The sequence below is a fragment of the Anthonomus grandis genome, chromosome 2, assembly GCF_022605725.1.
Source record: "Anthonomus grandis grandis chromosome 2, icAntGran1.3, whole genome shotgun sequence".
NCBI classification, from domain to species: domain Eukaryota; kingdom Metazoa; phylum Arthropoda; class Insecta; order Coleoptera; family Curculionidae; genus Anthonomus; species Anthonomus grandis.
This window is the reverse complement of record NC_065547.1, coordinates 23,213,345-23,236,145: the sequence shown is the minus strand read 5'-3', so window position 1 is coordinate 23,236,145 and position 22,801 is coordinate 23,213,345. Positions and strand designations below refer to the sequence as shown.

Below are 22,801 nucleotides of genomic sequence, written 5' to 3'. Positions count from 1 at the left end.
TTGTATCAGGATATAATGTGTTATTACTTGGTCTTGTTTGTTTTATGGCGCTGCAACGAGGCTATTTGCTAGCACGATTTGGAGACTCGGGAAAACCGTCAGGTATGTACCCTGTTTTCCGAATCAAAGCGAATAAATTCTTAAATGCACGTTACTGTCAACGGCAAGGGGTAGAGAAGAGATGATTAATAAAGACTTAAAAACAAAAACTCTAGAGTTAATAATATACCGAATTCAGTATTTATTAAATATTAACATACGAAAAGAGGCCAAAACTCCTTTTTAAAGCTGTTAATTACTATTTTAAGTCAGCCCACAAATAGGTTCAAATAACAGCTAATAACAAGATAACAAACATAACGATATAAATAACAAATCAACACCTAAAAAGCAGTAAAATCAACGAACAAAACGCCTATTCAAAACAGAAAACAAATAGAATTTCAGCTTAAAATGGCGAATGAAAACGCGAAGAATGACATCTCAAAAATCGTCCTGTCTTGGTCAAATTTTTTATGCCTGGGTCTTTAAGTCTAAGGAATACAAACTAGCATCAGAACGATATCCAGCAACCAAAATTCTTGGGAATATCTTCTGGAATTCCCAAAGATTTAAATAATTTTTTGTCCAGATATTAACAATGAATAACTAAATCGATAATTAAATCGATCGATAATCGACTAATCGATTTTTTTTTCATAAATAACATTTTTTTGGTATACTGTCCCTTTGCTTAGGGAGCTCGGAAACCTTTATCTTCCCTTTGGTTTTGTTTAAATAATATTGTTTAGAGAATTTTGAAAAATAACACTAGGCAATAGTGATTCTGCGGCCTAAGAGGTTCAAGTCAATTTTTTATAAGACTGGTGTGCTAAATACTAAATCATTATCAGATTTGTAAAATTGGCTCTGATTTTTGAGATAGAGACTAATAACTATTTTACTGAAGAAATCTAAATAAAAATGCCAATATATTTAGAAGATAAAAATTATTGAACTCTTTTTTAAGAATGATACAAAAACTAAAAATATGTATACTATTTACTCAAAACATAAAAAAAAATACAAAAAGTTTTTCCTGTAGGATTTTCAAGCATGTTTTGCTTAGGACATTCCCTTACTGAGAACCAGCAGTAAGTAGTCTGCCATTATGTGGCTGTCCCATCGACCTACCTTGGTATCTTTCTTCCATTATCCTAATGTCCTGGTGAAAACGTTCTCCTTGTTCTTCACTGTAATCGCCCAAGTTATTCGGAAATCTGTCCAAATGACTGTGTAAAAAATGCAGTTTAATGCTCATATTAGCTCCTAATCTCTTAAAATTTTGTGGCATTTTAGCAACTAATTCTGGTGCTTAAATTCCCAAAAAATATTGGACTACTAAAACATAGCTTAGCCATGCTTCAGATTTAATTTCTCTCAGATGGTTTATGAATTCAGTGTCTTTTATAAGAGTACGTATTTGTGGTCCATCGAAAATACCTGCTTTCTATTTTTTCATACTGAGAGCTGTACATTATTGATACACATATTTAAAACAGTTACCAATCTTATGAAGAGCTTTAATAAATTGTTTTATTAGGCCAAGCTTGATGTGAAGTGGTGGAAGAAGGATATTGTCTCGGCTTATCAGTGGATTATGAACCACTTTTTTTCCTACCTCCATAGCTTCTCTCAAAGGCCAAACCTTTCTTCTCCAATGTTTCAAAATTTTTTGCTCGACTATCCCATAGACAAATGAAATAGGGGTATTTAGTATATCTACTTTGCTAGCGTAATAAGATATCCACCATTTTCAAATCGACGCAAACTGACCAGTGATGTGCATATAAAGTCTTTTTTAAAACAATTTTAATATTTTGGTATTCTTCTTTTAGTTTGGTAGTATGACCGATTGGAACCGAAGCAAATATATTTCCATTGTGCAGCAATGCACATTTTAGACTTCTTTTTGAGCTATCTATAAAAAGCTTTCAATATTTAGGCTTATATTCGGGAGGGCCCATATTAATTAAGAGTTCGAAGACATTGTTACAAAATACAAGAATACAGTAACGAAGAAGGTCCTAAAGGATGTAATAGTAACAGGTTGAAGACAGTGTTTTTGTTTTAGTCTGCAAGAACTTTTTTGATAAATTCAAATCACGAACCAAGTCATCCTCTTGAGAAAATCCTCGTGAAAGAAGTTCTACAAAAACTACTTTCTTCGAACTCAGTTTCACTGTCGCTTATTTGATTGTTTGACATCTCTAACATTTTAACGTCATCAATCATCGCTGTGCAATACTGGGGGTTTAGCCCATTCCGCATTAGGACAAACCCAAGTACGTTTTTATACCGGTTAATACCTTTTACATTCACTGCACAAAAATAACAATCATTAAAAGCCAAATTCCAAATTCAAGCCCTTTACGTCCTCCTTGACTTCAGTATCGCAAAGATTCTACACAAGACTTACACACGATATTGGGCACCCAATATTTATTCTTCTGTGTAAGGTTTATCTCAAAGTATGCTTGGTAGGTCTTTTCAAAAAACTCTGTTAGGGTCGTTAACACAAGGTTTACGTGGCAAACTCATATTTTTCACGACAGAAAGAACTTTTATACTTAAAATAAGACATAAACTGATCACTTCAAGGTTCAACAAAAATATGTGAACTGATTCGAGTGCTCACAAAATTTATTTGTGAGTCCTCGAATTAAAAAAAAATACAATTATTTTTTATCTTGTCTCCTTTATCTCACGAAGGACAGCCAATCCAAAAAAAGTAAATGCATATATATAAAAATAAATAACAAAATTAATGGTGCAGATTTTTTTTGTTCCGCAGTGTAATCAATCGTTTTAGATTCTGAACTACCAAAAAAATTAAAAAAAATCTTCTGTTTTAACACTTTTGAAAACCAATCAATAGTACCTATTTTCTGAACTATGAGGTAGGTGTAGACAAATTTAAATCCTAAATGATATGCTATTTTCATTAAATAAGCTGTAACCTTCAAAAGGATTAATATAAGTTATAAATTTACTGTCGATGTTTTACTATATAGATTGGGGAATCGCTTGTTACGCATAGAAAGGTTTTTAGAGGCGAAATACGTCAGTGCGCAGGCATTTTTCAGAACGACGTTAGTGCCTAACTTTGATGGAGGTAACTGCATTACTTGCATTAAAAATTCCTATCAGATATTACGCGAAAGATATATAGAATCACATCTCAAAATGTTTATTAGGCTGTGTATTACATAATAAAGATTAAAGCGTTATTAAAAATAAATATAAGCTCTGATAAAAAAATCTGAATTTGTTGGCCTATTAAATTCGTGTTTGTAAATGGTCTCCTTAAGAAAATCCCAAAAATAAAAGGTATTTAAAGTTAGATCTGGAGATCTAGGATGCTATTTAGTATTGCCAGTCCCACTGATAAGAGGGTTGGAAAAAGTATTCTTTAAACATTCTTTTACAATAACCGCATTATGGGCAGGACAGCCGTTTTATTAAAAATTGGCCGATCCCAGGTCTAGATCAAGGAGGATTTGAACGGCACAAAGAACTTAGCAACTCAAGAAATTGTTGGGCATTTAAAAATACTAATAAAACATCTATAATAAGTTGGGAAAAAAATAAAAGAGCTTTAAAATTCAAGAGCGCAGTATGTAGTACAGTCAAACCGTAGGCCGAAAACTTCATATAAATGAAAAAAATTAGCTGGGTGCTCTGATTTTTTGTAAGTTGATTGATATATAATAATATTATATTTGAGCGATGAGTATTTTCAAGAGCTTTGCTTTTGCCATTTTATCTTTTTTGACTAAATTTTTGTTTTTTTTTTCATATCATAATTTTTGAGATACTAGTCAAATTGAAAAAAAAATAGCTTATATTTAAAGGTACATTTATACCATCTTTTCTCAACCTACTCATTTTGAGTTTTATAGAATTTTTTTTTTTTGAGTATATAAAAGAAAATTTTTTTTTGAGTATATAATAATTTTTTGATAGTCGATATACATATCAGTAATATATAATGACTATAATAATATATAATATATTATCACTCTTTTTAAGGGTTATAACTTTGGCATTTGAACGAAGTTAATGAATTTGTCAAATAAAAACTATTTTCTCAGAGGTTTACTGTCTTTTTTCACTCCTACGACTTGGACTCTAAAAAGTAAAAGGCAGTCTTACGGTATAGCAGTAATCCACAACGAATACCAGTCATCCCCTAAGAAAAATCCTCACCTGTCGGTGATTGCAACGTGCAACACCTATGCAATCAACCGACAAAAAGTCAGCCTCAAATGCTTTTGTTTCTCGATATACAGTTTGACTGTACTAGTGCACTCAGACAGCAAAATGAGGCATACCAATATTATTATCGTTATTGTATAAAAAACGAAAAACGGCAAGTACCTATCGACCGGAGGCGACTGCTCATCGACGAGTGTGTTGTCATTATTTTGAAGAATGTGTAACGTTCAATTCCCCAGCCTATATAGGAACAAAACTATATCAAGGAGTCGACCATAAAAATGTCTAATTTTAGACTGTTTTGGATTTCCTCCTCTCCTATAACCGCAAATGTCCAAATTCTACAATCCTCTCCCCCTTCTTGGAAGTCATTAACACGTTGATGGACGTTACTGCCATAGAAGTATTCTAAAATTCACGCCATGGGACACCTACTGCTATGGCAGTAAAATAAACGCGTATGAAAATTCACTTCTGCCATAGCAGTAGGAATTTGAATATAGATTTACTGTAGTTCAACTAATACTGTCCCACCGCAACTCTTTTAAATTTGGGGCACTGTCCTACTAGTAGGAGAAACTAGTTTGCATAGGCAAGCTGTTTGTTAGTTGAGTGGGGAGTAATTTTGGCGCTCTTACTGCTATAGCAGTAACCGTCTCATTGTTTACTACCCAGTTGTATCTTAACTGTCCCAGAGTTAGCACGTGTTTTTGTTTTTGTGATCTGCGTAATTAGTAATGGATCCTAAAGAGCAACAGAGATTGTTAAAACTTTATGATGAAGTGTCTAGTGATGAATACTGTGAGAGTGATTCTACGGACACGGAAAGGTCGGACCCTTTTGTAGACAGAGACGATGAATTTGATATGAATGACCCTACTTATTAACCCAGAGATAGTGATTTAAGCAGCAGTTCTGAAATTGAGAAGTCAGAGAAAGAAAATATTGAAACAGATACCAATTGTGAATATATTGACACAGAAAATGAGAAAAACGAAGACAAAGACGGTAAGTTTTCCAGTTTTAAACTTTTCTTTGTTTATTGCATGTTTGTATTTTTTTTTTAGATGAATGGGTTGAATTTGTTGAATTTGCTGGATATCCCCAATTTTAACTTTGATCATGATGCAGCGGGAATAAAAATTGACATTACTGCTGATATGAGTTCCCTTGAAGTATTTCAAATGCTTTGGTGAGACCATGATAAATATGGTGAGACCATGTCCAGAACTTCTCGACCACACAAAAAAAAATTCCAGGTCATCCAAATTTGTTTCAATTGAGCCAAGGGAATTTGATATTTTTATAGCTGTGACCCTTCTTAGAGCCCAAATAGGATATCCCGAGCTAAGGAAGGTCTTTTCAGTGGATCCCTTATACTATCACCCTATATTTTCTCACTTTATGTCTGGAAGAAGATATGAGCAAATTCTAAGATACCTATGTTGTTATGAAAATGTAGGTCAAGATAAACTGTACAAGGTACAACCTGTTCTGGGCATTATTATCCAGAACTTCCAAAATGCTTATAGCCCTGAGGAACACTTAAGTTTAGATGAGTCACTACTGCTTTTTCAAGGAAGGCTTAGTTTCAGACAGTACATAAAAAATAAAAGAGCAAGATATGGAATAAAATTTTTCGAGTTATGTGCGCCAAATGGGTACCTATTTAATATAGAAATATACAAAGGAAAAAGTGAAAAAATTGAAGCGGAATCAAAAGAGGATTCGCTTATTTTGCGACTAATGAGTCCATATCTCAATAGAGGACACCATCTGGTGATGGATAATTTTTATAATAGTGCAAAGCTCTCAGAAAACCTCTTAAAACACAAAACTCACACAACAGGAGCAATAGGAAAGGCAATCCAAAAGTTGTGACTTTGAAAAAGTTGAAAAAGGGGGAATACATCTGGAGAAGACCTCGAGGTGTATACGTCTCTAAATGGAGAGACAACAGGGATGTCTTACTTTTAACCACCAAGTATCATCCCAAGTTAATTGAAGTCTCAAATCGCTTTGGCAAGGTACATTTTTTGTTTTTCTAAAATAGGTACACTAATATAATAATATATTTTTTTTTTAAGGTGAAATTAAAACCAGTTGAAGTAGCAGAATATAACAAATATATGTCTGGTGTTGATAGACTGGATCAGCTTGTATCTTACTACTCATGCCCACGAAAAACAATAAGGTGGTATAAGAAAATCATTTTTCATTTACTAGACATTACAATATTTAACGCATTTAATATTTAAAAGAAAAAAGTAAAAAATATCAGAATGATCGAATTTCGAGAAAAGATTATTCGAGGATTGCTCGAAATACCTGCAAATGAAAAAAATGGTAGACTTTTTTTTGAAACAAACAAAAACATTGCTGTACATGACAATCGGCGAAGCAAGACCAGATAAGAATGATACTCCACATTTTCCCGAAAAAATCCCCTTGCCCTCTGAGAATATAAAAGGAAGAACTACTTTTTAAACTGCAAGGAGTGTCTCAAAAAGGACAAAAGGACACAAGTTTCATACAGATGTAAGGGTTGTGAAGACAAACCAGCATTATGTCCAACATGCTTTGAAAGTTACCATTTTAGCCTTAGGAACTAGTTTTTACTTTAAGTTGTATTTTATTTCTTTATAAATGTTTCTCCAAGTTAAAACGTTTTAGAAATTTATACTGCTCTAGCAGTACAGTGTCCCTGTCATAAAGTCAGAAAGTAATGTTGGTGGGTCACAACTGTTATGGCAGTATGACGTCCAAAGTTGTTTTTTTCAAACTTTATCCTATTATATATATATATATATATATATATGGTCAAAATATGACAAAAATCGGTTCATATGTGTCTAAAATATCAATGTGATTTTTTTGGAACATCGACTATGTTCACACTGTTTATCAATGTGTTAATTGACGGGAGTTTCAAAAACTTCGATGAATATGTGCTCGACGGGCGCAAAATTTGAAGTACAAAATTAGAAAATTCCGATGGACGTCCTATTCCAGATATCCCGGAAAGGTATCTCTCTTCCCCCATGTCCTCTTTGACGACTGGGAAAGTTTTGAGAATTATAGTCATTTATATTCTAATAACATCTAACAATTCAATAATTTTTTAGCATAAGCTTCCATTTAAAATTTGTTTAGATATTTATTGTTTATTACAGAAAAAGTTTTCTCCAAATCCTTTATGAATTTTAGAAGTTCATTTCTTATAATTTGACTTTTTAATTCATTTCCACAAAAAAACTTTAGTCTGTACAGGTTTATAACGACCAGATATCGATTTAATTATTCATTGGTAATATCTGGACAAAAGATTCTTCAAATCAAAATCCAATCAAAATCCTTTGGGAATTTCAGGAGATGCCGGCATTATCATTATATGAATTAAATAACAGCGAGTGCGCACTATAATTTGGTCGCTGGCAAGCAACATATGCTGCGTTCTCGATTTGGTCGCTGGACATCGATCGAACAGTAGCTTTACACACATGTCACTAAGAATGGAATTTCGCATGTTTTAGAATAACAGAAAAAGAGCTTCACGGAGAATCCCTCAGCACTTCTCTTTTCATTGTCTCTATTTGATATTAATCATTTTTTTTACCTGCAATCATAGCTCTCAGGGCATCAATATAGAGAAAGGTTAATCTACAACCTGGCCAACCATTCGGTTTAAGTAGAGGTTTTCATTAAAAAATCGGTATTACACTGACCAATGCAGGGAGCCTGATTTTTATAGTGAACCATCCACATGTAGCAGTTTAAGTAGAACTCTGAACTTTGATTAACGTAAAACAATTTCTCTGTTTACATTTTGCTACCTAACTTGTGTATATTCGTTCGGAGCTTGGCGCCTTGACGGTTTAGTGCCTTTGCCAGGCATCCAGGCAACGACATCCGACAGCGTTCAAAAGCCAAGATTAACCGACGTTGCCTAATCGTCAGGGTGCAACTATCATCCTCTATTATTAAGGTGCGTTTACATGTGAACGTGCATTTAGCCACATCCGTATTTTTTGCGCAAGGGAGAAGACTAACCTACATATCGATGGCTTAAACTGTAAACCGGCTAACTCCACTTTTAACAATTTTGAGATTTTGGCGCCAAGCTGTAAAGGACATCTTACTACATCATATATTAAAGCATCTAACTCCCAAAAATTATTACTTTCTTGTAAATCGCGCCGCACGTATACCAGCTATCTCCATTATAGCAAATATCAACATTGCAAAGCGTCTAACTCCCGGCTTAACGGTCATATTCCATGTTATTTTACTATGACTATGCACGTGGCTTGATCGCTCTCGTTTTAGCTCGTATGTATGTTAAAAATTGCAAGTTATTATAAATTAAAAGTAATTTAATTACTTTGTGTTTGCCGGGTAAGTGTTTTGTTATCATTTTAGTAAATTTTCTCTCCGATCCTAGCTTCTATTGAAGGTTTTTTTAGATTACATGGAGTTAGCTGTTTTGTATAATATAAAACCTTTGCTCCAAGTAATTTACATTGGATATAGCCGTTTTTCTAGTTACTACTTTTTTAAAATTTTAATTAAGTAAGGGTCGATTTTACAATTGTCAATATTATTTTATACAAAGCGTGTCAATTGGGTCTTAAAATTAATTTATAAAATAATATTTTCAAAAATTGCTATTTTTAAGCTCTTTTTTTATTAACGCTCATTATTATCCTTAATATTTTTAAATATTTTAACGTCAAATAGATACAGTTTAAAAAATTACAAAAAACGACCTTCAGCGGAAGGCCAACCTTTTTCTTGCTGATCAAAACACGTTATTATAATAGCCGTCATCGATAATATTCTATTTTGGTCACCTGTCAAAAGAAATAACTTTTCATCTGTCAAACAATATAAATAGCAAATGGATGGCATTATTTGACAGATGGAAAGCTGGTATTTTGGCAGGTAACCGAAATAAATTATCGGTGACGGCTACTGTACTTTAAATGTTTTTTTTAGATTTTTTATTCTAAAAATGAGCTCCCGCACAAAGAAAATCATGGCCCTAGCTAAACAAGACACTCAAAATAAGCAGGTGACGTTGATTGACCGTTTGGAAAATGAGCCAGATTTTATAAACTCGCTACCAATTGAATTCATTGATGACCAAAATATGACCCAAAATGATATAATATTCCCTTCTTTTGAGTTCGAATCAGAAGAGTCATCTATTGGAGAAAGATCGGGGTTAACTTTAGGGCAAACATACTATGTCTTAGACAAACTTGAAAATAATTCTACAATGATTATCGATGATCAATCTTCTACATTTTCAATGGCTGAGATGGCCAATTTTCAACCTGATGATTTTCCTAACATTAATTTTAGTAAACATACCCCAGAGAGTCAACCTATAGAGCATAAAGATAATGACGTAGAAAAGCAGCCTCAATTCAGTTTGTCCAATACTGACACGACAACCAATGATAAGTTAGGTAGCAAAATTGACGACAGCGAAGCTTCTTTCGAAGATAATATTAGTGGTGAAAGTGTTTACGCACCGCGTTTAGTAGATTATTCTGAAAGCTCCGATACCTCCGATTTTGAAACTGAGATTGAGGTTTCCAAAAGAAAACGAAGAAAGAGGTGTCAGGTAGACAAGAAAACATGGGTTTATGAGAAGAACCGAAAAAATAGAGAAAAAGGTTTAAAATATTTTGGTAGAAAGCAGCACAATGATACTTGGGATAATAGGGTTCCAAAACCTCCCAGAATCCTTAAGGAGAGGTGCACGTGCAAGTCACAAACAGGAAAAATATTAAGATGTTTTCTTATAACAGAACAGGACCGACGAAATATATTTAAGAAATTTTGGGAAATGAATTGGGGCGAAAAAAAAAATTTTGTTGACAGCTTGATACAGATTATACCCACCAAAAGGCCTAGAGATAGAAAACATGAATTAATCTCAAGAAGAAATTCTTCTGTAATTTACAACTTGAGAAAGAAGGAAGAATTGGTCAGGGTATGTAAAACCCTATTTCTAAACACATTATGCATAGGGAAATGGTGTGTTCTAAATTGGAAAGAGTCAGCAAAAATTAAGACAACAGGGAATCAAAACCAAAAAGAAAATATAAACAGTATAGCAACTACTTCTGCATTATCTAAAAATAAATCATTTAAAAAGGAAAATGAAGCTATGTGTGAATTCCTAAACTCTTTACCGACAATGGAGTCACACTATTGTAGGGAATCAACAGAAAAAAAATATCTTTGGACTGACTGGTCATCTAAAAAATCGGTCTATGATGCTTATGTAAAATGGTGTATTGAACATAATGTAAAAGCCCTACCCGTGTGTACATTTAACAACGCTTTTGATGTTAAAAATTTTGGGTTATACCAACCAAAAAAGGATCAATGTTCGATCTGTTTTTCACATAAACTAGGACAGGTCGACGATGAGCAGAAGTACAATTTACATATTAAAATGAAAGAAGAAGCCAGGAAAGAAAAAGAGTTGTACTTTTATCACCTCGCTCTAATGTTTCCTCATTGTATTACAGAACAAAATTGTGTGTTCATAATTTTTGTTTGTTTAACCTAAAAAGCAAACAGGGAGCATGCTTTTTATGAAACGAAACAGAAGGCGGCTTAAATGCAGAAGAGTTTGCTTCAATTGTTTTTAAATTCTTGCTAGATAAGGTCATCCCTCAAGTAAAAGAAAATGAAAAAATTATTTTGTATAGTGATGGATGTACGTATCAAAATAGAAACGTAACAATGAGTAATGCATTACTTGATTTGGCTATGACCAACAACGTCATAATAGAACAAAAGTTTTTGGAAGTTGGTCATACCCAAATGGAGGTAGACAGCATGCATGCTTTGATAGAGAGACAGTTGAAAAATAAAATCATAAATGTCCCAGCGGAATATATTCCGATTTGCAAAAGAGCAAGAAAAGTGCCAGAGCCATATGACGTCGAGTATCAAACCCACACTTTTTTTAAGAATTTTCGAGACATTAAGTTCCTAAAAGCTATAAGACCCGGAAATATGAAAGGAGATCCACCTGTTATTACTGTATTTGAAATATTTATTTATATTAAAGTAATATTTTTTTTAAGTTACGGATATAAGAGCCCTGCAATATAATCCTAATGGGGAAGTATTTTTTAAATTGAGGTTTGGAGATGAGTGGGATGTCATTCCACAGCGCCGTTCACAACTTGCTACGAAAACCTGGAATGAAATGCCTAGTTTGTACACTGCTCGAAGAAAAATAAAAAAGAGAAAATACGATGATTTACAAGCTCTAAAAATAGTTATTCCTTCAGATTACCACAGTTTTTATGATGATATATTATTTGAGAATTAATGACTGCTTATTTCACTTTTGCTCTAATAAAAAAATCTATAAATGCAAAAAAATCCGATCATTTATTTCGTTTTATTTTACTAAGGAAAAACATCTATCTCCCAAAAAATAATGTTCCTGGGTAGCACAAACCTGCTAACTCCAAATTTTGCTCATAAAGCAAAAAATAAAAAACAAAAAACCTTGTATGTTGTCAAAAAAAATCTTTTGAATTGTAACTTAGACTTATAATAATCCTCGTTTATTTATTTTTATTCTGGACTCTTAAAATTTGTTTTATGATCCTCCTGTAAAATTTAGTTTTTCGGAGCCGGGTTGCAGTCTAAGCCGTCGATATGTCATACAAAAAATTAATTAAGGTGCATAGTATGTAGAATTTGCTACGGTGTAATGCACATTAGTTGTTTTCAGTGTGTGTTTTTTTGCACACAATTTCAAAAGAAACTATGACATGCAGGAAAACGAAAAAAACACAATAACACTAAAGGACGAAATCGGAAGCTCAGACGCTAAAATTGAGAAAGAACAAAACGCAAAGAAAGAAAAAGGAAGAGAATAAAGCTAGAAAAAAAATCAAGAACTCAAACAGCATATCAAACAAAACATGGAAGAGGCAGTAAAAAAAGAGCACATCACTGTCCAAAGTCAATGGTGAACATGATGAAGAAACAGTTTGTCTATGTGGTTTTAAAAATGTATAAGTTGCTGTTTAGGAATTTATAGGAAATTCCTAGTGATTCAAATTAACTAAAAAGATTTTGTGGTTGTAGCACCCTTCTCTAGAAAAAATTAACTTTATGATCCAAACTTCTGGCCTCAGTTACTCAGTAGGCATTAAGAGATTCAACATCACAAAACATAGAGGGTCTTTAAAATATTAGATATTTTTTTGGCAAATCCATAAATTTGTCATCAGGGAAACCAACACACTCAACAAAAAAGACAACCAAAATTCAATAAATTCTATGCACAATCTGCTTGATCAGAAATAAAATCGGCGAAATGGAGGCAATAATAAAATCAAGAACCAAGTATGATATTATTTGCCTCACTGAGCACCATCTTCTCCAGAAGGAAAATTACCTGACAATTTGTGATTATAAAATGGGATCATATTTTTCTTAGAAAAACTGACAAATATAACGGATTAACTATTCTTTATTCTAGCCATGCATGGGAGATAAACTTTCTTCCCCAAATGTCCTGTTTATTAATGAGTTCTTGGATTATTTTTCAATTGACATAATACATGACATCTTCTCAGGTTCAATTATTATTTGCCATTCTAATATATTTGCCACAGAAAGAATTTTAGTGTTTACTAATATTTGAAATGTTTACTGATAGTATTTCTGAAAAACTGCACTTCAAAAGTGGTTCATAATAACGTGCTATTTAAAAGATAAAGTATATGCCAACCCTTATTATACTTGCGTCTTCTGGATTTTTTCTATGAGTATAAAACGAGAAGTAGCAAATGTTGTATCATTATTCTCACAATATTATTTTCTATCAAACTAAGTAATAATATACCAATTGTCCCAGTTAAAATAAAAAAGTTAATGTCACTTCCTGTTAAAACGGAAGTGATTAAAAGTTGCTCTTAACTATACTATCGATAAACCAAATTTCATTTGTTTATATTGAAAAGTAAAAAATTAAGTTCCTTTAAGGTTCCCTTTTTCCTATGTCACCCGGTATATAAACTTTGTACGTTTTATTACGTAATATATTGAAACTCTAGACAACATTATGATTCTTTTTTATGTAGAAGATTTGGTATTATTAGCAGATACTGAAATCAAGATGCAATGCAATGCGCTTGAAATCTTATTTAACAAACAAAAATTGTGCTTTAAAGAAAACTGATCTATCGATTTTCTTCTAAACGACAGTTTAATGTGGTCAAGGAGGTCAAGGAGTACTGCTATATGGATGTGACTTTACAAATCCGTTATTAAGAAGAATGGCAAATAAATGTACGGCCGCAGCGAAACATACATTCTCCTGGACATAATATTGAATAAAATAAAATAAAACTGTTAAGTAAGAGCTGTTTCACATCTAAAAATATAGTTCTCAAAGTTGAAGAATAAACCGAATTCAACAAAAAATATGGAAAATAAAGTAAACTGTTTTTAATGCCTAGAGTATTCCAATATAGTGTAATAAAGTAACCACCTCATTTTTTTTATAATAAAATATTATTATGAATGATCAATTAAAAAAAAATGTATATCTGTGTCTCTGTGTAACAAGCAACAAACAGGTATAGAGTATATACAGTGCATTGACGATGAAAGGAACAAATTCGGCGAAGTCAAACAAAAAAGTTCCTATGAAAAGATGTCCGAAACGTCTTAGATCTTACACTACAGGGTGGTAAAGTTGAAAGAAAAAAAATTCTTTTCTTTTTGAAGAAAAATTCGATAAACTTGATACCCCTGTAGATATTTTTCTGAAACTTGGTACGCAGTTTCTAAGCATCCATAGCGTTTTTCCTATACATGACGTCCCTTCACATCTCCATGGATGATATTACACGTTTCAATGGTTCATAACGGGACATTTTTACGTTCGAAAATACTACAAAAAATATAAATTAGAATAATCTGGTGAATGCAGATTCTGTGGGCAAGACGAGGAAACTCCAGTACACCTACTTATTGCATGCGAGATTGTAGGAAAAATTTGTGAAAATCATGTATCACTGAAATCACCGTCACAGACAGGCAGTATGTTTTAAAACTAGCCATCAAATCGGGGTTCAGAAGGAGCCCAATAGATCTTATATGTCGCAGTGCTATGTTTACTGTCCTAAAACTTTTCGTTGTTATTCAATGATAACATCATTCACTAATATATTATATATCAGTTTTGGGCTAAAATACTGCAAAAAAATCATATAACATTGATTATGTATAAGACATTGTTTGAAAGATAGACAGAAGAGATGTTTTTTAATTTCGGAAAAGCAATCGTGTGAAAATTAAAGCAATGACGTAAATTAATATAGCTTTAGTATATTATCAATACGGCTAGAAGAAATATGAACTGTATTAAATATTGACAAACATTTAATATATATATATATTTGTCAAATATTTAAAATACACAATTTTGATGAGTTTCTCCATTCGCGATTTACTCAAAATGATCTAAGATGTAACAACAATTTTACCCTAATTTTTGGACTCGAATCCGTGAATATGTGGTTAAAGGGGCACGTTCTTTGACCTTGTAAATTTAGGCAGTGCATGTTAATGTATTGCAAGAAATACATAAGATATTCTTAACCTGTTCAAAAATGCAACCGTAACATTCTCACTTAAAAGGAAAAATATTTATTGTAGTTTTTTTTGTAGTGACTCCTCTATTGCACAATCATGAAACTGCTACAATATAATCGATATCAGTTAGAGTCAGTCCTTTCTAAATTAATCTACACGAGATCATATTCTTATCTTATTTTATTGCTGATTTCTTTGTCTGATATCAATCTCAGGGGCTGATTGGAATATTCAAAACCAAAGCCGGAAATAACAATATTAATTACCGAAATAAGAAAAATAAAAATTAAAATAATATCATTAAGAATTATGGCGGCCTTGTGGTCCTTGTCCTTGTTGATGTTCAGTCCTCCTATGATGACGAAAAGAATTGCCACGATCAGCTAAAAAGCGTACAAACAATTATTGACTTAATATTGCGACATCAGGAGGTTCAAAAACAGCATATCTAGCGATGGTGGGATCAAAACAAGATATGACCAAATTTAAAATAGTAATAACGAAAGCGGAAATTGTTGTAATATAGTTTAATAGGTAAGCCATGGAGTGGTAGGCTTTTAGGTGAAGTCTACAGTCTGAAAGTAGATGCAGGGTTAAGCAAAGTACACCCACAAGAACCTTAAAATATCGGCCTTAGAACACAATAATAAAAAATAAGATATACTTACTTGTAAAATAATAGAAATGGTAATTAAGCTTAGCATTAAGCCATAGAACTCATGCTTCTCTCCTACTTGCAAGATGTACTTTAGTTGCGAAGCATTAGCTGTTAGTAAGGCGACATCTAGGAGGCCTTGAGCTATGGTCTTTTTTGTAGCGTATTTGTTTACATCTAAGGATTTCTGAAAAAACAAATGAGTTTATATTTTCTTACTTGAATAAAATAAATATTATGTATTTTTCTCTCTGTCTTCTGATCTAACCTTAAAAAGAGTTATAGTGGTGGCAGCAACAATCCCAACAACATTCCCATCAACATTATGAGAATTATTTGATGCTTCGGCGTCATTTTTTCTGACGTTTGAAGTCATTATAACACAATGAAACAAAACTCTAATAGTTATGCACTGTTTGTTTATATCTGTATATCTGAGAAACTGATGTCTATTTTGATATGATCAATTAATAAAAAAATCTTATCTTTGTTGCAAAAGATTAGCAAAAATGATAAAACAAAGCACAGTAGCATGGCTTACATTGTCCAATCTTGGGTTATCATACTACTTTTAATGATTTTTTTGTTGTCAAACTAGATGAGAGAAAAAGATTAGGATTATAAAACGTATGGTTATTTGACCTATAATAATTATCATTTCTAAAAAGATATGATAATTATGTTTATGATATATTTTGCAAGGGTAATTTAATTTGATTAGTAATTCGCGTGAGTAGAACCACCAGTTCTTTATTCGGAAATCGTACATCCTTTGATTGTTTTATTCATTGTTGGCTAACGCTTGAAATTTAGGTCAATAATATTTTTTACAATACTCTGTACAATGTAAAGATATTAACATTTTTTCCAATTAGAATTTCCAATTATTATTGTTTTCACTTCACAGATGGATAAGAAAGTCTTAGTCATATTCGTAAAAAAATCATTTTAACAGAATCTTGACTTTCTGAATAGTTCCTATTTTTACAGAACATTAAGTTTTAATGTTTATACAAGAGACCATTCAATTAACACTAGTATTGGCGCTCATGGTGAAGGGACAGTGATAGAGGTAAAACAACATTCTAAAAGTAAATATTTGCCCTTCTCCCTAGATTTTAAATAACTTTTTGTATATTTAAAAATATGGCTCTAGGAAATTTTTATTAAATACAGCTTACTGTTGCTTAAAATCAGCTGTTGAGACTAACATGACTTTTAGCAGTATCGTTGATGTTATCGCCGAATACTTGAATGTTGATGTTTTCATTGCTGGAGACTTTAATCTCCCAAATTGGGTATGGCAAACCAGTGATATGGCATTGATTCCCATTGCTAATCAAATAGAATTACTAAAGGAAATTAAATCACTGATCCTTTTTTCGAATATGTGTTCATTTTATAATTCATATCAGTAACAAACAACAACATGACATCTATTTATATGTATTTGATCCTCCACTAGTTTCTCCAGATAGCTCTGACATTTGAAGTTAAGGTATCTTGAAAATTAAGGATCTATTTGGTGGAGACTTTCACTATTAGGATTATAATGGATTGATTGATTTTTTGGGTCAATTTAACTTGTATATCTTGTTTTTTAAGCAGTCTGTGGATACGCTTGATATTTTTTAGGATATATTTCATATGGCAAATGGCATATATGTTCCATCAAACTAGTTTTTGAAAAGAAATTTTCCCAGGTGATTTGATCCAATTTAAGGAATCTAATAATTCAAAAGAGAAGTCTTTATAGGCATAAAATAAAAAGCTAAGAACATTGTATGATTGGAAGATGGTTTACACATATTACTGAGTTTCACACTCCATTTTGCTTAAAAAACTAGTGCACTTAAGAACTGTGAGTATATCCCTCATTGAATTATAACTTACTGATCGTTCTCAGTTTGTCTTCTTTAACATCCAAAATGCAAACTTCAGTTATCGGCATTGGTGTACCACAAGGTTCAGTACCGGATCCTCTTTTGTGTCTAATTTATACAGGCTGTCCCAGCGAAAACGAAACAGAGCTATTTTCGGTATGAAAAAAAAAATGTTTTTCAAAAATCTCGGACACGTTGATTTTATTTTTGAGGGGGACAACTTTTCCTTACCAAGGCACCCTCATACCAGCAACCCCCTTCGAGGGGGTGGAATCACCCCTAAAATCCTAAATGGAAAGAGGGGTCGTATGACACTTATTTTAAAGGTCTTTTAATTCTGAATATAACTGCCAAATTTGAAGTGGCTAAAATTATTTCTCTGGATAAAACAGCTTGTCAAAATTGCGGAAACAGCGAAAATGAAAAAGGTATTATGGACTCTTTTTTGGATAATATTTTTAAAAGAACAAGGAAATCCTATTTTCGAAGGGGTCACTTATTAATTAAGAGGCCACCTAATACCTGGAATCCTTTACGAGGGGTTGAAAGCACCCCTTAAATCTTAAACAGAAAGAGGGATCGTGTTATACCTTATGTTGAAAGCGTTTTCACTTTAAATTTAAATGGTGACTTCTGAGTGACTGAACAACAGAAAATACGTTCTAGAAATGGTTGCTAAATTTAGGGAATCTGGCAGTGTCTTAAATAAAAAGCGTGAGGTTCAAAATGCTGTTGTTGTCAATGAAGCAATGCAAATAACTGTCCTAGGTCAACTTCATGCCGAGCCAGGAATACGTGTCAGAAAAGTACAGGAGTAAGCAAAAGTAGTGTTCATAGGATACTTAAGCATAATAAATTCCATGCTTACAAAATTCATCTGGTGCAAGAACTGAATGAGGACGATTTTGACAGACGAGTGCAATTTTGTGAATCGCTTAGTGATATGATAACTGTTAATCCGCGTCTTATTTACAACATTTGCTTTTCAGATGAATGTACTTTTTTTCTTAATGGCAACGTAAATCGTCATAACTGCCGCTACTGGTCAAATGCCAATCCGGGCCAGTTTCGTGAAGTTCATACCCAGTTCCCTGAGAAGTTAAATGTTTGGGCGGGAATCTTGGACGGCTCCATTCTCCATATTCCTGCATGGAAGTAGGCGGGGCACAATTTGAACATTTAATAAATTGACGTAATTTAAATAAACTTGTTTTATTTAAAAGACACAATAGGAAAAGGGTAGGTATTTCTTATCTCTCCACTTTTACTGGCAGTAAAGATATTTCTTGCTATTTTTATATCCACAAGATATCCATCAGTCACTCAGAAGTCACCATTTAAATTCAGAGTAAAAAGGCTTTCAAAATAAGGAATGACACGACCCCTTTTTCTATTTAAGATTTAAGGGGTGCTTTCAACCCCTCGTAAAGGGTGCCAGGTATTAGGGTGGCCTCTTAATTAATAAGTGACCCCTTTGAAATTATGACTTCCTTATTCTTTTAAAAATATTATCCAAAACAGAGTTCAAAATACCTTTTTCATTTTCGCTGTTTCTACAATTTTGACAAGCTGTCATATCCAGATAAAAAATATTAGCCACTTCAAATTTGGCAGTTATATTCAGAATTAAAAGACCTTTAAAATAAGGTATCACACGACCCCTCTTTCTATTTAAGATTGTAGGGGTGATCCCACCCCCTCGAAGAGGGTTACTGGTATGAGGGTGCCTTGGTAAGGAAAAGTTGCCCCCCTCGAAAATAAAATCGACGTGTTCGAGATTTTTGTAAAAAATTTTTTTTTCATACCAAAAATACCTCTGTTTCGTTTTCGCTGGGACACCCTGTATAAACGAATTATTAAGTTGTTAACGCAGTGGCATACTTATTTTTTTGTTAATGGTTGGGTTGCAAAAGCAATGGTTTTATTCCACTGATCTCTTGGCTAATATTATCCGTGACATGCAGTCAGACTTATTCATGTTATTAAGGCACCTTCTCAGAATACGTCTCTCCTTATTCTTATGTTGGCTAATCATACTTACTTCACATGTCCTATGCAATTTTGAACTGGGATCTAGTTCTTATGCAAGAATTTTTTCAATGTCCTACCACACCATTTAAAACTATTGGAATTTAAGAAGTTTATTTCCAAATTAAAAAAGTATTTCATTAATAAATTAAGGCGTTTTTAATATACACTTTTTCAGCCCATACTCATCCACTACTGAACCTAAGCCTCCCTTGATTGCTTTCATATTTTCCTATTTTACGCTTTCTGAATCCAATTTGTGTGGATCCGTTTATCATCATCGGATCATTTAGTTGGACGTCATCCTGTGCTTTCTGTCTGTCCTGTCTAGGCCTTCAGTCTATCCTCTTGGTTGATCTATTGTCCCGCATTCTCGCAATTGTCCCTCCCAATTCTACTTTAGGATTGCTATTTTTTACTGTGTGCATCACTCTGGTTCTTCTACGTTGTAGCCCAGTGTTTGTAATGTAATCTACGAGGGTCAGTCCCAGCATTGACCTTTCCATTTCACGCTGTGCTACTTTGATGTTCTTTACAGCATTTTTTGTTAATATCAAAGTCTCAGCACCATAAGTTAGGATAAGTAAGACCGATTAATTGAAAACCTTTATTTTCAGAAAAATTGGTAAATCTGACTCTGGCATATGCTTTAAAATCTTATATGCGAACCAAGTTTATCATCCAAGCTATTCACCTAATTAATTCGTAAGTTTGACTATCTCTGCTTATATGGATTTTGTGGCCAAGATACTTGTATGAGGGTGTTCTACTATATCTATGTATACTCTTTCACCGAGTATGAAGTTAATAGTTGGGTTTTCAAATTAATTTTCAGTCTTACCTTATGGGAAGCAGATTTTATATTTGTAGCATGATCATTGCATGGTAATGTGTTAGGCCTTCACCGCTTATTTTTAACTCTAGATTTTCTAAATTTACAGATTTTTTCGCCGAAATAGTTACCCCCTGCCTAGTCCTTTAGTTATTTTGAATTTATTTATTGTTTATATTGTAGCTGTAACATTTATATATAGGCTCCAGTGACGTAACTACTGTTGTTCCATCGAACAGGGGCCCCCTCGCTCCGCTTACTACGGCTGAATAATATCGGAAAATTTTTAAAGAATTTTTGGTTATTTAAATTTAAATTTTTGTACAGAAAGATCATTTTCATTAAGTGTATTGTCAATTGAAAATTAAACTGCACGAAACCTTGAAATTTTTCAGTTGATAAAGGCATTTGAAGAGGCCAAAGTACGAAAAAAAAATTTATTGAATAAGTTTAGTTGTACCTACTGTAAAATTTAATTAATTAAGACAATCATCTTCGGTATTTTTGATTAATACATCAAAACCTATGTAATTTTCATTGTAAAAACATTTGTATTTAATAAACTATTTTGAGATTGAAAAATTATTGTATTTTCACTTATGATTTGCAAGGGCCAAAAAAAAACAGGTCGAGGGTTTTTAAGATTTTTCGAACACAGCAAATTTCAGCGTTGTTCCGCCACTGATAGGCTCTATTACGACGGTCAGTCGGAAAGTCTATTACGACAGTCATTCGGAGAGTGACTTTAATATATGATACTGGTTTATAGTGTAAATATAATATAATATAAAACCTTTTTTTAGTCAGCCAATTTCAGAACATAAAACATGAAATTTATACAAGCCTACGTCAGCCTCCGAAGATGCATTAGAGGTCTTCTATGATAACCTAAATGAAGCCTTAAACATATGTCCTACGCATTGCACCTTACTAGTACTCGATTTTAGTGTATACCAAAAACGAGATAGATTTTATTATCTTTAATAAAAAAAAATTGTCTATGATGTAACAACCTTAAAAAACATTTTCATAAGCAGCGACCATACGATGGTAAGATCAAAAATATTAGAGATATTAAGTGAGATAAATATTTAGAAACAGACACCCAATAACACAGACCTTTTCGAAATAACAATTCGAGTTGAACTAAGAATATAGTAGATACTATAAAACAGGCAGAATAAGCAAATTGTGCTAGAACTAACCAAAGAAATAGAGTAGTAAGTAACAGAATCAAAAACTTGTATACAAGTTAAACTTCCTAAAACTAAAGCAACTTAACAAGGATTAACTAAAGATTCTAATAGCATTACAAGGCCATTTGTAATGCTATCAGAAGAATCAACAATGAAATGGTTACCAAAACAATCGAAACAAGTTCGAGTGCTAAGAAAAGGTACAGATTCTCCAAAGGAAATTTGTAAACTTCAAAACAAAGAAGGCGAATTACAACTAATAAAAAATAAATTTTAAAAATAGTAGATGAATTCTAGAAAGAGGTATACCTTACAGATAAAAGATAAATTATTCGGGATCCGCTTTCCAAGATTTTAATTTATCAGAAATCAGAGAAATTGGGATGCAAAGGCGATTTTTGAAATTAAATACATCAACTCCCCTGAAGACGACAAATTGACCATTGAAGCTCTAAAACTGGGTGGTTTCAATATTGTGTAGTATAAAAATGTGTTATTTATAAATTTATTCTTTCTGAATAAGTGTTCCTTATAGTGTATGTTCGCGCTTAATCGATATACCACTTCGAGCCATATTCAAAAAAAATCGAGTATAATGAAAACTAATAATGCAAGCAGTAATTCACACGTTTAATTTTACTGAGTTTTTGTAAGAAAAAATGTTATGGACCATATTTTTATTTCAAAAATCCCAAAAATGAAGATCTCTGACCATTTTTTCATATTTGCAGGTACCTCTTAAAGAAAAAAATTAAATAGAAAATTTTTTTTTAATGTAATAGGTTTTAAATAACAAAAATGAGTGGCTTAATAAAATCTATTTAAACCAAATAAGATAGTGTATAGAAGTATATAATAAACGTATTTTATATTTCCAAAACTTAATATATGAACGGATATATAAGTTTCATAAAAATAAATTGAAAAAACTATTAAAAGAAAGAAAAAAATATGATTTAATAAAATGAAAACTCTAAGGCTTAGAAACTTGCTTAAGACACGGTTAACATATATATCTATAGCGTAGAAAAGACTATGTTAAATTGACAAACTTAAATAAGGGGATAAGTATAAAATGAGATACAAAAAATAAGAAAGAAGTACTATAAAAGAATATTTTTTTTTTATGAATCGTTCTCCGACATTAGTGAAAAACTAGTAAAGGCATAGTATAGCAAGGCCAAAACCATGGCTAGAACAAATATATGGCATTCAATATTTCCTAAATCACCAAATGAAGCCGAGATAACAAATATCGATGAAATGTTTAAATTAAAGAAACCACCAGCATTAAATAAAA

At 32.5% G+C, this 22,801-nt stretch overlaps 1 protein-coding gene across 3 annotated transcripts in view; it reads right to left on the bottom strand.

The window, feature by feature from the left end:
- The window catches only part of LOC126750341 (ninjurin-2), a 39,921-nt gene that overhangs the window by 1,077 nt on the left and 16,043 nt on the right, over positions 1 to 22,801 (bottom strand). The window contains exons 1-2 of one of the 3 annotated variants that reach the window (XM_050459917.1): positions 15,831 to 16,111; positions 15,576 to 15,749 (exon numbers count right to left, since the gene is read on the bottom strand). In XM_050459917.1, the coding sequence (XP_050315874.1) occupies positions 15,576 to 15,749; positions 15,831 to 15,938 (282 nt within the window). In that variant the 5' untranslated portion in view covers positions 15,939 to 16,111. Of the gene's footprint in view, positions 1 to 15,575; positions 15,750 to 15,830; positions 16,112 to 22,801 lie in introns of those variants that run through there. The other 2 variants (XM_050459916.1, XM_050459918.1) reach the window with 2 other exon arrangements.